Source organism: Lepidothrix coronata, unplaced genomic scaffold (assembly GCF_001604755.1).
Source record: "Lepidothrix coronata isolate B3197 unplaced genomic scaffold, Lepidothrix_coronata-1.0 Scaffold14, whole genome shotgun sequence".
NCBI lineage: Eukaryota > Metazoa > Chordata > Aves > Passeriformes > Pipridae > Lepidothrix > Lepidothrix coronata.
In genome coordinates, this window is record NW_016690194.1 from 2,132,302 (window position 1) to 2,148,811 (window position 16,510).

General features: G+C 37.3%; 1 protein-coding gene across 3 annotated transcripts in view; it reads right to left on the reverse strand.

Annotated features, from left to right (window-relative positions):
* The window catches only part of PIP5K1B (phosphatidylinositol-4-phosphate 5-kinase type 1 beta), a 108,876-nt gene that overhangs the window by 60,889 nt on the left and 31,477 nt on the right, over positions 1 to 16,510 (reverse strand). For all 3 annotated transcript variants that reach the window (XM_017806085.1, XM_017806086.1, XM_017806084.1), the window contains 2 exons: positions 11,066 to 11,143; positions 10,379 to 10,447 (listed from right to left, as the gene is read on the reverse strand). In XM_017806085.1, the coding sequence (XP_017661574.1) occupies positions 10,379 to 10,447 (69 nt within the window). In that variant the 5' untranslated portion in view covers positions 11,066 to 11,143. The remainder of the gene's footprint in view (positions 1 to 10,378; positions 10,448 to 11,065; positions 11,144 to 16,510) is intronic.

Consider the following 16,510-nt stretch of genomic DNA (forward strand, 5'->3'; position numbering starts at 1 on the left):
TTACATTTTGCAGGAGCGCCCATTGGACAAAACTTCAAAACTTCCAGGGGTTACCACCCCTTGGGGGTTACCACTTTTCTTAGCTTCAGGGGGAAAACTTGGTTTAAACCATTACACCCCAGGAATAACTTTAAGCCATTACCTCTCATATTTTCTATGTTACTCCTTGTAAGAATAGTCTCCATCTTCTTTGTAGCCACCCTGTAAATACTGGAACATGGTGGGAAGTATTCCCCTCAGCCCTCGAGGCTGAACAGACCCAGCTCTGTAATAGCTCACACACCAACTTTTCCCTCATTGACACTGGATCTGAGTTTGCATCAACCTGGATTTTTGTTCCCAGGCCCAACAGTGCTGGTGATAACAGAGATGAAGGAAGTGTTGAGAACCTCTGCCTTTTCAGCATTGTTGGTGACTAATTCAACTCGTCTATTTAACAGCAGGTCAATATTTTCCTTCTGTTTTTTATTGTTGTTTATGTTATTTGTTGTTTATGTACCCAAAGAACCCTTTCTTGTGGTTCCTGACATCTCTTGCCAATTTCAATTTGAGCTGAGTCTTTGCTTTTCTAACTGCATCTCTGCATTCCCTGGCAACTCCCTTGTTCTCAACAAGTATTTGTCCCCTTTTCCATCTCTGGTATGCTTCTCTTTTGGTTTTGAACAGACTCAGAAGGTCACAGTTAAGCCAAGGGGGTCTCTTTCTCCACCTACTTCCCTTCCCTTTATAGAGAATGAACGGGTTTTCTGCTTCCAGGAGAGTGGTCTTGAAAAACTCCCAGCACTCCCTAGCTCAATGGAAGCTTACCTCTCAGTTGAGCTCTGAGCAAGCTGAAGTTTGCTCTTCCAAATCTAAAAACTTTGTCTTGTACTAACCTTCAGTGTGCACAGGCAGACCCCAAACTTCACAATATAGGGATCACTGCAGCCAAAGACATCACTAACTGAGATACTACAAGACAGGTTTCTTTGTTTTGTGAGTAGAAAGTTCAACAGCTCCTCATTCCTGGTTGGCACATCTACTGTTTGTGTGAGGAATCAGTCCTCTTTGCATCCCAGGAACTTGATGGCTGATGTAAGGTGCTGTATTGTTCCACCAACAAATGTCTGGGTAGTTGAAATCACCCATAAGACCCAGGATCTGTAATCTAAAACTTGCTTGACCCCGTTTAGGTGCTTCTTTGCCCTTACCATCTTGGGTTGGAGGTCAGTAGCAGATGCCTAATCTAAGATACCAGTTGGAGATGTACCTTCTGATCTTGACCCAGAGGCATTTGATAGGGCTTCCATAGTCACTGCATTTAACTTTTATATGTTCATGATTCTCTTTAACACAGAGCGCAACTCCTCCTCCTCTACTTTCCTGCCTGTCTTTACAAAACAGCCTATAGCCATCCTTTGTGATCCTCTTAAGACATTTTCAATTGGACATTCAAATTCCTTCAGGAGTTAGAAGTAGCGTGCATTATGTCCTGGAAAGAAACAGTCACAAATTCCAGGTGATCGTACATGCATGCCAAGGTATTACAAAGTAAGCTTATGGCTTAAACGCTGATTCTAGATATAAATGTATTTATTACATTCTGCCTAACAGTCAATGCAAGAGGTGCATTGACTGGGTGGAATGCAGAGAAAACTGAAAGTGATGAGGAAAGAGAAATCCCTCAATAAAAATCTACCTGCATAAAGTGGAATGACTAAATTCAACAGCCAGGGTTTGCAGGGCAGAGAAAGGTTCGAAAGGTCAGCACCAAATTGTGATAATATATATGTGTAAACTGAGACCATCTCTGAAACTTTCTCATGCTGAATAGAGAACCCTGATGGACAAATTTAAAAAAATGGCAGAACTGAGTCAAAATCAGAAACTGGTCAAGAAAGGAATTATTAAGAAAAGACCAAAGGAGTGAATAAAGAAAATCATTGGGAAGGGAAAGGCGGCTATCAGGAAGGGAGCATCTTCCCTTACATCATGTATTTTCACCAGTCTGAAGACAACATATTTGGTGTCTGTTTTTAGATTTTAGCTCCTACCCACCAAACAAGCAAGACATTAACAGTGGAAACAAAGAACACTAGAAGTTTCATGATCAGAACCACTTCAGCACTTGAACAAAACAATTTCAAGAATGGGAATTACATAAGAAATGGTTCAAGTACACAAAGCTACTCTTGTTACAGTTTCTGGAACAGCAAATATTAGAGTGACTGCTTATTTTTAGAAAAGAAAAGACAGAGATGTGTATATCCTAAATAATTAAGACTGCACACCAAGCAGAACTTTTACTTGCATAACAGCTTAGAAAAGGCAACTTGGTGGGAACAAACAACACCCCATTCTTAAAGTGTTACTTTGACTACTAAAACCATTTGGCTTTGTGTCATAAGAGGAGTCACATTTTTCTTTCCTTGAAAGGCTTCTATTCATGAATGATTAATGCACAACAAAAGCCATAATTATGTAACTTTGATCAAACCAATACACATAGTTTCTGCTTCATAGCTGGATGCCCATCTTGTTCACTGCCATAGCAAGCGACTATGTCTGAAAGAACAGCATATAGCAAAGTACAACAGAGGACATGCCATTACAAATAAACCCTAACAAAACCCACTGAACTTCAAAAAAACCCCAAGACAGGTAAGCTGGCAATGCGATTTCAAAAGGAAAACTCTAGACCATCTTTCGAGCTCATAAAAAATATCTGTAGGATTTTTTTTTTCAAATTTAAAAGAAAACCTACAGACCTACAGTCTCTGGAAGGCAGAATGTAAGGCCTTCTACTAGTATGACACAGACTCTACCTCCAAGGTTACTGTCTTGTTAATTTCCACTCCTATTCAAGAGTGCCATTAGTAATCACCCACCATTTCTACAGCAATCACAGCAGTCAGTTTAACAGAAAAGCAATGTTATGAAATCATTCAGGATACTTTAACAACTGCTTTAAAACAAATTGATGGCAGTTACAGCATGCTGAAGCCAATTGCAAACCAATTGCTTGTCAATCACTGTTATATAATTAAATATCCTGTAAACTGCAATCCTTACAGCCATGCAAACTGAGAAATTGCCCATTCCCTGTACTACTGTCCCAGAATGCTAATATTTCAAAGTAGGTAAGGACATTTCTCTTCCATCTTAAATGGGAACAGATCAGCAAAGGTAAAAGAGTTGCATTTCAGGAAGAGATGTACTGGGGACAAAGTGCTCCAGAAGTCCCACAGTTTATGGAGGATTGAAACAAAAAAGCCTCTGCACAGTTTTATCTTTGCATTAAAAAGCTTAAACTGTCCTTGTTATGATGAAACACATCTTTGTCTATTTTTGTCAAAAGTAACTATATATTTTCTCTATATTTGTCATACAGCTTTGCTAAAAAAGCCTGTAGGAATGAAACATTATATGCAGACACATAAAGCATAACAACAGGTTACAGGATGAAACAGTATATAATATAGAATATATATAGTATAATAGTATATAGAATATAATGTAGAACACAGACAGGTATATGGAATATTTGCATCACTGACATATATTCTAGCACAAGATGCACTGTTCTCTTGAATTACTGTTATCTGCAGATGAGTCTTCCATCGTGCTCTACATCACTCTAAGCTGAAATCCTTTCTTGGAATAGCAAACTAAATGAGAATATAAATCCTTTTAAATCATGTATTAAGTTTGCACATGATCCCACAAATGTACTAAGTAGGATTTCAACACTGCTTTTCCTACAAATAATTGCTTTCAGCGTAGTCCTCTAAAACTTAAATTTTTTATTTTCATAAAAGAAATGTGTTAATCAGACACACATACTGTATGTAAAGGCAGTTTACATTCTGCTAACAAAAAAAAATCCACTATCTGAAGCTATTTAACAACTGTGCCAGTTAGGGACAAGGCTACTGAAAGGATTGAAAAAGTCTGTCCCTTAAAGTAAATGAAAAAAAATCCAGGGATGGCAAAAATATAGATACTATAGTTTCAGAATGTATATTATATTATATAGTATATTATAGTGTATATATATTATACATTGCTCAATAATTATTTCCATTGGAGTGTGAAAGTTGTAAATGGTCAGCAAACCTAACTAACCAATAATGTGTCAATACAATCACCAAGTACATAGTACACAAAGACTTCAGATACGGAAAACACATTTATTTTTTTAGGCAGGTTTCCTTATACTTTCTCCATATTTGTATGGGACTATTAATGACATAAAACAAATCATTTACCAAACCATGAGCAGAGAGGAGATGAGCAGGACTAAGGCTTCATTTAATTTAATAGAAGTTCCCCTCTACTCTCATTCACAAAGTTATCTTTCTATTCTTTCAGCTCTCAATTGTTCTTTGCTAAGTCTTTATGCATTTCCCACAACATACTCATGAAATGTAACTAACATTCTTGGCTTCTTCAAAAGTAGACATCCTAGGGATTCCCTTTAGGACTGCGTGAATGTAAACCTGGTCCTTGTTTATGTGTTTTTCCTTTTCATAATTCATTTTATTGCAGCTAAACCTGTGAACTTTCTGGGGCAAGGATTTTTCCAGAAGACATTTGGTTTATAGCAGGTGCTATAAAGCAAAGAAAAGAAATTAACTCTCCCTCAGCAACTCTACCTCACTATCACTGCAGAAGGCAAGATGATGACTCCTTTCTTTTATCCTCTTTCCTACTGTCATTCAAACAGGTTTTAAAATCTGGCTAATGAAATGGCAGAAACACCTAGCTATCATAGTATGGTATGAGAGACAAACATCTGAACAGAAGCCACCACTAATAAACACTGCTTTGCAACCATGCTTCCCACAAAGTAGTTGCCATTAGTTCATTTCTCTCTACTACTCTATGTGGAGAAGTCTGCTCTCATCTTCCTCACCATCCCAGTCTGCTCCTTGGTGGGACAGTGAATTGGACTGGTATAGAATAGCTGCCTGCCTTCAGGCAGCATTCTCAGTGAAATAAATAAAATTTTTAAAAAAAAGATAGATAGATAGATAGATAGATAGATAGATAGATAGATAGATAGATAGATAGATAGATAGATAAAAAGAAATCCACAGGGTCTCACTTGATTAAAACTTGATCAAAATTATTCAAGCCACATAGGTTATTCCAGATGTCAATTTTCTACTAAATATATATATTTATATACTAGTTACCATGAGTACCAGGAATCCACCTATGCTATCACTTCCATGCAAACAAAGTTTATCTTTTCCGGACTTCTGAAAAGATACTAACCTGTCATAAATTTTGTAAACTCTTAAGCCAAACCATCTGAGGAGAATGCATGTTAAAAACAGTATGACTTCTTCAAGCAACATTTAAAAAGAGATGTCTTAGAACATTAGGAAGTTGCAATTATATTCAAGATGTACGTGTGGTTATTGCCTAGTCCACTGCTTCTGCAGTAGAGTTGTCTTGTCTTTGAGTGCCTGCTGTGCTTACAGTCCCATTGAAACAACACTTCTTGTAGCTGTTTCTGCTAAAGCTTCTGGAGGTCGCTACCCCATTTCAGCATGATCTCTGCAGCTGCCACATAATAAATCAACAAACGGGGACATTATAAAAACAGAGTTTCCAGAGAATTCCACTAGATAAACTGATCTTACTGTTTCTCCAGAACTTGTAACCATGGGTCACTACAGCCACAGTACCCCTTCAATCTTCCTTCAGTTCACACTGTTCTTTCCTCTATCAAATATTTGTCCACCTTCCGCAGGTCACACTTCATGAAGATGGACTTCCACTCATTGTGTGTGTGTGTTTCACGAAGCTAGACATCATGTTTGTCTGTGTCATGAAGATGGACTTCATGACAATCGTGTGTGTGTTTGTGTGGTTCTTCCAGCTCAGCGGCCATCAGAATGATTTACTGACCCAAGCTGAATCTGATCTCCATTTTCCAAAATTGGATTCAAATTACTCCATGGCTTTCAATTAATTTTTCCTCCATTTCAAAACATTTATGCTAAAGTTTCAGACGTAACCATGAACCCAACTACTCTGGTTGTTCTATCTCTGAGGAAAAGAATTTGAGACCTCTAAGTTTGATAGCAGCCATTGCTCCAGGCAAAGCCATTAAAGAGAGTTATTTCAGTATCCTTGCAGATGCACAAAGTTTGCCACTGAGAACACAGGTCTCAATGTAGTAAAACCTCCAGTAGTGAAGTTTCAGCATCTGCAAGAAAAAGTACCCTATGTGGAGACATTAGGGCATAAGTCAGTGCCAAAAGTGATGAAGCAATGCTGCTTGCATGTGTTTGCAAGCTCTAACAGTAGGTAGCTGGCTTTCTTTAACCAGGAAAATTCCCTTGTTCCTGGCAAAGTGACTCTCACTTATGATACCCAGTTTTGAACAAGTGATGTAGTGCTTGTAATATGCTAAACAGAAGAGCCACAACATATGTAATAACAAGAAAAAAAATCTAATTTTATGTGTGTGTGGCAGCCTTCAGACTAAATGTAGAGATTGTGGCAATCCAGTAGCAGTTTTTTCACAAGTGCACATATACATATGCTTTGTTTTCTGGTCTGATTTTTTTCTACACACTTAACGTGCTTTGACAGACATGTCTGCCTGATTCTTGCTACCATCCTAGTATTAGGCATAAGGATGCTACTGAAATATGTTTTGTCACAGAGAAGATTCAGGGACTACTGTGTGATTGATGACATCACAATGCAAAAGGTGCACATGTCTCAGCAGCTTCTCACAACAAAGTCTGCAAAATAATAGGAAGGAAATGAAAAACGTGGTTTTTGCATACTCCAGATACCAGTGACAAGACTGTGATGAATATCTAAGAAAAACTGTAGTCTGGTGACTGGATTTTGTTACAGGGCATGAAAAGTAACAAACAGGCTCTCTCTAACTCTGTTTCTCCCCGAAAAAAAATCCAAAACCACAACAAAAACAAAAAACCACCAAAAACCAAAACCCACAACAAAAAACCACAAACCCAAACAAACAAAAAACCCCAAACACAAACCCCAAAACAAAACCAAAAGAAACACAAGACTAACCCAAGCTAACTGACCAAAAAGACGACCCTGAAAGAACTGGCCTCAGTTTGCATAATTTTTATTTCTTTTATCTCAAAGCTATTTTAATCCTCTACCTTAAAAGCTGCATTGAACATACACATCTGTGAAGTGTCTGTTCCATTAACTAAATTCTTTAATCTGAGTTAACTCAAATATTTTGTCACACTGTAGACTAGAGCAACTTCTTGAAATTTACTGATAGAGAGAAAACCCAGGAGTAGCTTCAGATTATAACGTTTGTAGCAAACGTCTGCAGCTGAACAGCCCAGCAGCCCCACCTTAAATAACACCATTTTTAAAGATAGGAAAACAGCGGTTTTCAGCAGAAAAATAAATACAACAAACAGAAGGTTGTGTTCCCTCTTCTCCCAAGGACTTGGACTAGATAATAACAGACAATTAAAACAGAGAAGAGCATTTATATCAGAATGCAGTAGCAGAAAAACTGAAAGCTAAAAAAGAGCAGAATGAAGAAGCATGATTCATAATAGAAGCCATGCCATTTTTTTGGTGCCATCATACCTTGCAGAATCCACAAGGATGGGGTAGCAATACTCATGCAAGGCCTTGCACAAGGTTGTAATAATGTAAGAAATTTCTTGGAACTTCAAGGTATTTACATTCATGCAGCTGGCAAGTCAGCTGACTACTACTGGAGGTCAGAAATAAACTTTTCTCTTATAAACAAAATTCCTTTTTTCCCCCAGGATGCACAGACAAGTAGTATCTTTGGGAACGCTCCCGAGGCCACATATGCTAAAGAACTACAGGACAAAAACCAAGCTACAGTCCTCTGTTTTTCTCAGCTGAACAGTATAACCTTCTATTTTTATGTAAATTATTATGTAATTTATTATGTAAAAACCCCATAATGTATTTATTATGTAAAAAATAAATTTTGGTAAAAATTTATTATGTAATTTTTACATAATATTTGTATTTAAATAGAAATATTTAAATACTTTATTATTATGTAATAATAATAATTTATTATGTAAAAAAAAATGTTCAAGTGAAGTTTCTGAGCAAGGTGAATAGATTAGCAAGCATTATCTGTCTTCAAAACTCAATGAGTATCTCGACTAAGTGCCCTTGAGATTAAGAGCAGTGGTAAATTGGAACAGAAACTGCCCAAGTAGCTGAAAAAGCACCAGCTGAGGGAACAACCTCTCCCCCAGCCCAGATTTCTGGAGGAAGTGGCACTGGAAGTCACAGGACAGAACTGCAAGTATTTTTCAGCCAAACCAAACAAGTATAACAACACATAACTGGAGAACTGTAAATGCAAACCTGTGTAAAAGAGCAAAGAAAAGCTATGTGGGCAATAAAAGACAGGCAGGTGTTAACTGTAAACAAGCATTTAACCAAGAAAAATCTCTTTGTGTAAGTTACCTAAAAATATGGAACTAACTGGGAAATGACATGAAATGCCTCTGATAAACATAGGTCATACCAGGCTTAACCTGTAACCCACTTCCTGACATCTACTGTTCATTCCTCTGAACATAAGAAATAGGAAATGTTATATGGAATATCTGAAGAAGGTGAGGATCAAAGAGTCACAGAATGGTTCAGGTTGGAAGGCACCACTGGTGGGGTCATTTGGTCCAATCTCCCTGCTCAAGCAGAGTCTTCAAAGTCTAACAGAAAGTGCAAGGTTTGTAAGGAACTTGGCTTAAGAGAAGAGAGACATTGTTAAAAGTGAGACATCAGGCAAAGACATGCTACCTGTTAGCCCTGCATGGATAAATTGTGGGGTCAACACTTCCTAATTTTTTATTAACATTATCACAAAAAGGAGGAATATGATGAGTATAATATTTGGTGATAATATTTAACTACGGGGCATATGCAACACAGGAGCTTGAACACAGAACAACTGAGGGTGTAATTATACAAAAAGGAAATAAACTGACATAAGACACAGACAACTGGTGGTTCAGGGGAGAGCACAGAACTTGGAGATGATAGTCACTGTGACCTTTCAATGTGATGTGGCTGTGAATTCTATGTTTTGTCAGAGAGGTATTTCAGTATTTCCAGTAAATACACAGAATAATTTCTGCCATGGTGAGAAGCCTTTACACAACTTTCTCTGGAATTTTGTGAATTTATAGTCAAAAAGGAACAGAGAAGAGTATGTAGGATGACTGGGGGGAATGGAAACTACATATGGCTACCTACTAGTCTAGTCTAGCAAAATAAAACTGTGTAAGTGTTCATCTCAGGCACTGAATTTTTCTTCCTTTCTCATAGTAAGTGTCAAGAAAAATTTAGAGTTTAATATTTTAAAGTCATAGGGTGGGAGATTGAATATAACCTGTACCTAAAAAGGGGGAAAAAACCCAAATTTCTCAAACATTATTTCTTTTTATTTCTGAGAAAATTATCTAGATGGTTAAAGACACCCAGATACTGAAAATGTAACTGCCAGCAAAAGGGGTGGGAAAAGAAACAGCAGCTTAGTAATCTTCTGGGGGCTGTAAGTGACACCCAGAAATGAAAAACTTTTAACATTAGATGTACTGTAGAAGTATTTGAATCTCTGTGCTAGATTACAGAAATTAAGAAAAAAAACAGTCATCATTTCTTTGAGGTGATCTGCCAAGAAAAAAAATCGAATTTGGCAGCTAACAACTTGGTTATGTAAATACATATATATATATGAAAAGGTGTATTTATAGCTCCACTTAGTTACCAATATTGTTAGTGGACCGAAATAATGCTGGTCAAGACAATCAGTGTCAGAAAAACAAACCCCAAATCAGTATCACCTACTGTTACAATATCTAAACAGATCTGTTCTGCTACTATTGATGCATGTTCCTACACTAAATACATCCTCTCTTAAACAACATTTCTTTTTTTTTAAACACATAGCAAACAAATAGTTGTCTGTTTGACAAAGCACTGAAGAGGTGATAAGGTTTATAGTCCAGACACATTGTATAAACATTCAAAGCATTTGGGAACTTGCTGTACTAAATTTCTCAAAACAGTATTTATGTATTTATGTATTTATGCCCAGAGGTATATTTGTTGCTAAGAGCAAAGAATTTCTATAAATCTAGCAAGAGTATATACTTTAAAGCTGTACTGAACACGCTTTAAATAGTCAGTTCTGCAGTGGGCAGAAACATCTTATGATTAATTTCACAGAATGAATAAAGTACTTACAAAAAAATCCATGGAACATATGTTATTTGTTCTTGTTTTTACTTAGTTCTGAAATATATTTCACTTACAGCAGATCTGAATTAGCAACATGAATGGAAAAACATACAAAAAAAAGCTTGTTGTAAGTTTTATTTACCTTTTTATATGTTTTCTCTTCATTTGGTTTTCCAGCAGTAACATCTCCATTTTCAGTAACAGACAACATCTAATAACAGAAGCTTAAGTTATAAAGAAGGTATTTGCTTTAGAAAAGTAAGTGTTCAGAAAAATCAGACAATTTATTATCCATTTTTTGCTAAATTCAAACTTCTCAGAGGACAGCAAGTCACCAAGATCAGTGACACATCTAGGATATTCCTAGAAATATTTTTCAGGCAGACTAAAAGGATAGTGCTGTGCCAGGAATATGTCCAGCACATGATCGATTCTACACAACTCTTTCTTTCTTTTCCCCACACCAGTATGCAAGTCTGCAGTGAAATCTTGCTCCTCTGCATACTGCATGAGATGTTCCTGACAGGTCCAGTGATGGGCAAAATTATGAAGCTTGTGAACCAGATATTCAGTGGCATGTCTCAGAGGTCCAAGGCCTTTGGCTGCATTGACATGCTGTACCTCCTCAGAGTAGTAAGAAGATATTTTACATTGCATCTTATCACAGCTGTAAAGCAATGCTGGATCAAGAATAAACCACTAAGTTAGAGATAACTTTGGTCAGACACTCTGAATGTGTCTGCTGAAGTAAATAAAAAAAAAGCTACGATGACGTGCTTTAAAATCATTCTAGATTTTACCAACACTTTCTCAATGGAATTATACTTACTCTTATGAACAACAGTACAAGTCATCTGGAGCTGAGAGTGAAGATCAAGCCATTGGTGATGCTGATGTTTTCCAGAACCTATTAAAAGAAAATTCTATCATCGCTATGCCATCACAAATTTCACCTCACAGAATAGCTTTAGATTTCCTTTTTCTACAATTCTTTGGCCCAAGCAAGTATTCATTTACAAGTGTGGCTTTTCAAGAATCATGTCAAATAATTTGATTACTAACAGGTCATTTAATATACTTAGAAACTAGCAGTATTACACAGGAGGAAATAAGTGCAGTCTAATTTCCATTTGCCCCAGATATTCCATTACCGTGGCACAAGCAACTCTACAATAAAATATTTATGAAGAGCAGTAGACATACATGCTCTGGAGTGTTGTGTAATTACATGCACTCTTATAACCTTATAATCTCCAATCACTTATAAGCAATAGCAATGACGATTTGGAGGACTGCACACTGTATAGCTCTAGACAACAAACAAAGTAATTTTGGAAGTTTTCTATAATAGTAGTTACTATCAGCATGATTTCTGTGAGTAGTCTTGTTGAGGTGATCTATTTCATCGTCTAAATGGGTTGACTAAACATATGAGAAAATATTATGCATCAGATGCTACCTGATACCTCTTTGAAATCAACCCTCCCGCTCATCTCATATCCATTTTAAGTCACATCAGTAAAGCTATTCTTCAAATACAGCAGAAGAAAAAAAAATCTCATTTGTCTTTAATCAGTACAATAGCATCTTGTACATAACTAAAAATTGATTTTAAAAAAGTGTTCTCAGGCATCATTCACTTAATTTAGTTGTCAGTAATCTGAAGAGTGTACTTAACACCAGCAAGAAACCTTTTAAAAAGGCTTCAGTCAGTATTTTCCTTCTCTTCAGAGAAGCACCTGAGCCAAAAAAAAAAGGGGACAACAAATAGAAACCTGGATTTTCTGAGAAGAAAACACTGCCTCCCCAGAGAAAATCCCTCTTCCAACATTACATACCAGTATTTTCCTACTGCAGGTTATTGCATTCTTCTTTGTAGCCTTCACGCAAGTAATGTGTCTTAATAATTCCTTTATTTGGATGTGCATTAGCAATATACTACACATTGAACTACAACTTAAAGGCAACAACTCAGTTTTGATAGCTTTTAAAATCGTGTGTAGTTTATTTAGCTTACCTATATCCACACATTCTGTTCTAGAACAAGCAACAGTCACAAGTATTGAGGCCATGTTGCTGAGAACACAGCTGTGTTGGGCAGGGCAAGTCTCCAGGATGAAGGACCACCGCCTCCCTAAGATCCTGCTCTATGGTGAACTTGCCACTGGCTGCCGCAAGAGAGGAGCCCCGAAGAGAAGATACAAGGACTCCCTGAAACAACATCTCAGCCTTGGCCATATTGATCACCATAACTGGTCTACTCTGGCCTCCAATCGGGAGGCCTGGAGACACACCATCTATAACGCAGCTGTCTCCTTCGAGAACACACGCAGGATCACTCTCGAGGAGAAAAGGCAACGCAGAAAGAATTGTGTCTTGCTGAATATACCACCTAAGGAATCTTTCTGCTGTGCCTTTTGCAATCGGATATGTCTGTCTCGTATTGGCCTCATAAGCCACCAGCGTGCTTGTAACAAACGTGGATAGAGCCTTCCTAAATCTTTGTTCGCGAAGCCTAGCCATGATGATGATCCACACATTTAATATTAATACTAATCCATGCTTGTAACTCTATCAATACCTGAACACAGGCATCAAGAACTCATTAAAACAGCTTTTGTAGGAAAAGAAATGTAATTTTAATCACTAATAGAAGACTGTTTAATCAACTGATCCCTGAGTAAAAACACCAAACCACCCCAACCTGTTGTTCTCCACATACCATCCAAGACTAATGATATAATATGATGTTCTACTATACCCCAAACTTCCTAAAATATCCTCACACATACTCAGAAAAGCTAAATATAAATGCAACGTGGGATGCAAACATGAATGCAACAGCTAACTTACTTTCTTTCCATAAGTTAGCTGAAGAAAGCACTTGTGCCAAACATGGAAGAAAAGCCTGATTTTTTCCCTGAATAGACAGACAAATTATTTAAGAACACTTCTTTCATGTGAAAATATACTGCCAATGAGAGGCCATGTTCTGTAACTACCAAGTACAAAAACTCATACACCCTAAAGAAGGTAAATTTTCCCTATATGTGCCAAGTTATTTCCTAGAGACATCTAGCATAGAATTATTTTGATTCCTAACCTTTTGAGAAACAGAACACACAGCTCTAACAACTGTGGTTGTATTAAAATCTTTTAAAATCTTTGCTGTAACAACCATCTCCTGTTCCATGCTAACAACTTTTGCAAAACAAGTATTACTTTGTGTATTTTCTCCCTGCTCTAAATCGACTGAAATCGTACATGGTGCTTTGTCTTATGCTTTACAATGTGCAGAGCAAGAGCTACTGTCTCAATTCTGACGAGGTTTAACAGTTCAAAGACAGGTCATGAGTTACAGTCTTGGACCCACTTCTAGGCTAAGCTACAACTATTTTCTTACTTGTTACAATAGCAGGAAACTACAGTAACTAAAGCATTAAATCTCTGCATCTGAAAAAGGACAGGTGCACAGTAAAGTAAGACGCAGGGCAGGGACAAGTAGAGGAAGAAAACATTTCATCTCAAAAATACCGTAGTGTGCTAGCTTTGGCTGGGATAGAGTTAATTTTCATCACAGTAAGCTAGTATGGCATTATGTTTTGGATTTGTGCTGAAAACAGTGCTGATAATTCAGGGATGTTTTCTACTCCTGAGCAGCACTTACACAGAGTCAAGGCATTTTCTGCTCCTCACTACACTCCACCAGCCAGTGGGCTGGGGGTGCACAAGGAGTCGGGAGAGAACACAGCCAGAACAGCTGATCCCGACTGATCCAAGGGATATCCCAGACTATATGGTGTTGTGGTCAGCATACAGAGCTGGGAGAAGGAGAAGGAAGGGAGAATGTCAAAGTGACTGCGTTTGTCTTCTCTTCCAAGTTGCCATTAGACATGATGGGGTGCTGCTTTCCTGAGCAGAGAAGAAATTTAGAGACTATTTTTAAAGAGTCCACACTTTGGTCGTGATTCTTCTGTGCAGCAAAAGCTTTTATGACATTCAGTTGCTGAGACACAAGTTTACAGCCTTTGGTTCCAACCCTGTGCTCTGAACAACTCCTAGTCCTAAATGCATTCTCGAAAGAATCACATGTACGTAATGTAGAGTTCAGACAAAAAAAAAAAAAACAACCCTGTGTTTCACAGTTTAGTTTCCCACACTGGAATCATTGAATCATATGCTTCTTAACTAACACAAACTGCAATTTCCATGACTCTCAAGGAAAAGTGCCCTACACATTTTCCCTTGGAGCTACAGGGATACCTGTTTAATTTCTCTGATCATCCAAAAGCCCACTATGTCAGCACCACCCTGCCTACCATGCAGCCAGAGTTTTGAGAACTGAGATGGTTGACAGCAAATGCAAGCTTCCTACCCAGCTTTGAGTTTTTAATTGCATTTTCCTTATACAGTTGAAATTAATCTTTTACTAACAGCTTAAGGCATTCATTTTGGCAGATTATAAGTAACTATATGTTTTTATATAACCTTAATTGCTTAGGCCCAGATATAGGTACTGGTACTAATACCTGAATGGCCTCTCAGCTCAATTTCAAGTTAACTTTAAAATTTCCAACAACTTCAGTGAAAGCCAACGAAAAATGCTATTCCTAGGTTCCTACAGGCCTCATGCATTAGTTCATCCAACCCAAAATCAGTTCTGCCTTCTTTCAATTATCAAGAAAACAATATTTGAAGAATGCATTTCTTAACATATTTAGATAATTTTCTTAGATAAATCCTTCGTTAGAAGCACTAATAAAACAGGCTTCTTTAGGAATCACATTCCAAATAAAAGCCACGTAGCTTTTCACTACACGTGCTGTCTTGTCCAGGCTGATAGTCAAAGTTTAAACAGTTTTCCTAACTTTTAACACAGACATATCCCCAGGTGTACTGCTGGCAGGCTTCTACAGTGAGTTAGTACATTCAAAAAGAGAAACCTCACTTGAAAGCAAACATATTGATAACTTCTCACAAGGCATAATCTATAATTTTAAATATGAGGAGTAAAAAACCAAACCAAAACAAAATGAAACGACACTTTAGTGGTACAGGTTTTTCATCTCTGAGAGTCTGAAATACACAACTGGATTTTTTGGGGGGTTTGGTTTTTTGTTGTTGTTGTTGTTGTTTAAGTGAATGCATTGGGATGAAATACACAATTTTGGAATTAATGCTTCTCATATTTCTGTGCATTACAGATACCTGTTTATTTGCTCACTTTCTAATCCTTAAACAGTTCTCTTCCTCTGGGAAGACACAGAACTCCCAGAATGTGGCAGATGACTTCTCAGAAAAGTACACAGAATCTTATATTAAATTCATACCAATGATACTAAGTCAGCATCAGACAAAATAAGATGATCAGACTAATTTTATCTGTCCTAAGTAACTGGAAGTTTACAAAACAAAACTGCACGCTTGATAATAGTTTGTTAGCACAACATGTAAGGATGTTGACAGGAATTTCTGGTTCTATAAACAGTATTTACAGTGTATTCCATTAAAAAGAAATGGCAGGTTAAATTCCTTGGTAGCCCTTGTCTTCTGCTGTTACTATTTTAAAGCAGTATCTTCTAATATAACTATGAAAACCATTTCCTTTACTGCAAAATTCACTTTAACTGGTGAGATTTGTCCAAGCATACTTCTCCTTGCTGAAGTTGTAAGAGTAGCTTCTAAAGTCAGTTCCTCAATTCACTAAAAGGACTTGTAGATCTATATGGCAACATTCTTCTACCAAAACACTTGATAGAAGACAGTCACACATAGTTCAGTTTCAGCTCCAGTGTGAAACTGTTACACAAAGTTTTGCCAGAAGGGGCAAAACTTCTAAACCAAAACTGCTCTACAGTGGAAGAAATCCATGAACACATAGTCATTAATGAAAAGTTACTCTTTTTGTATTTGTTCTCTTGTGTTTCCCTCCATCTGAAGTACTCCAAAACCATTCACAGTATTCTTGGAGCTACCTGAAAGCAGGTCTAAGATCAAATGGTACTCTCTTACTTCTCTGAAATTATAATGACTAGAGCTCATAACTTCTTAAGCACCAAACAAACTTCTCTTACAGATGATGCATCTACAAAGTCTTCCTCTTGTCTGGATTCTTTGCCAGCTAATATGATATGCACATCAGCACCGAATTTCCAAATTAGATATCATCTTGTCATGTCTGTTTTTCCATGAAACTTGCTGGTACTCTAGACCACTGTCAAATTTAGTTGACAAATTTAGGTCAGCCAGAATTGACAATAGTTTTTCCCCTTCC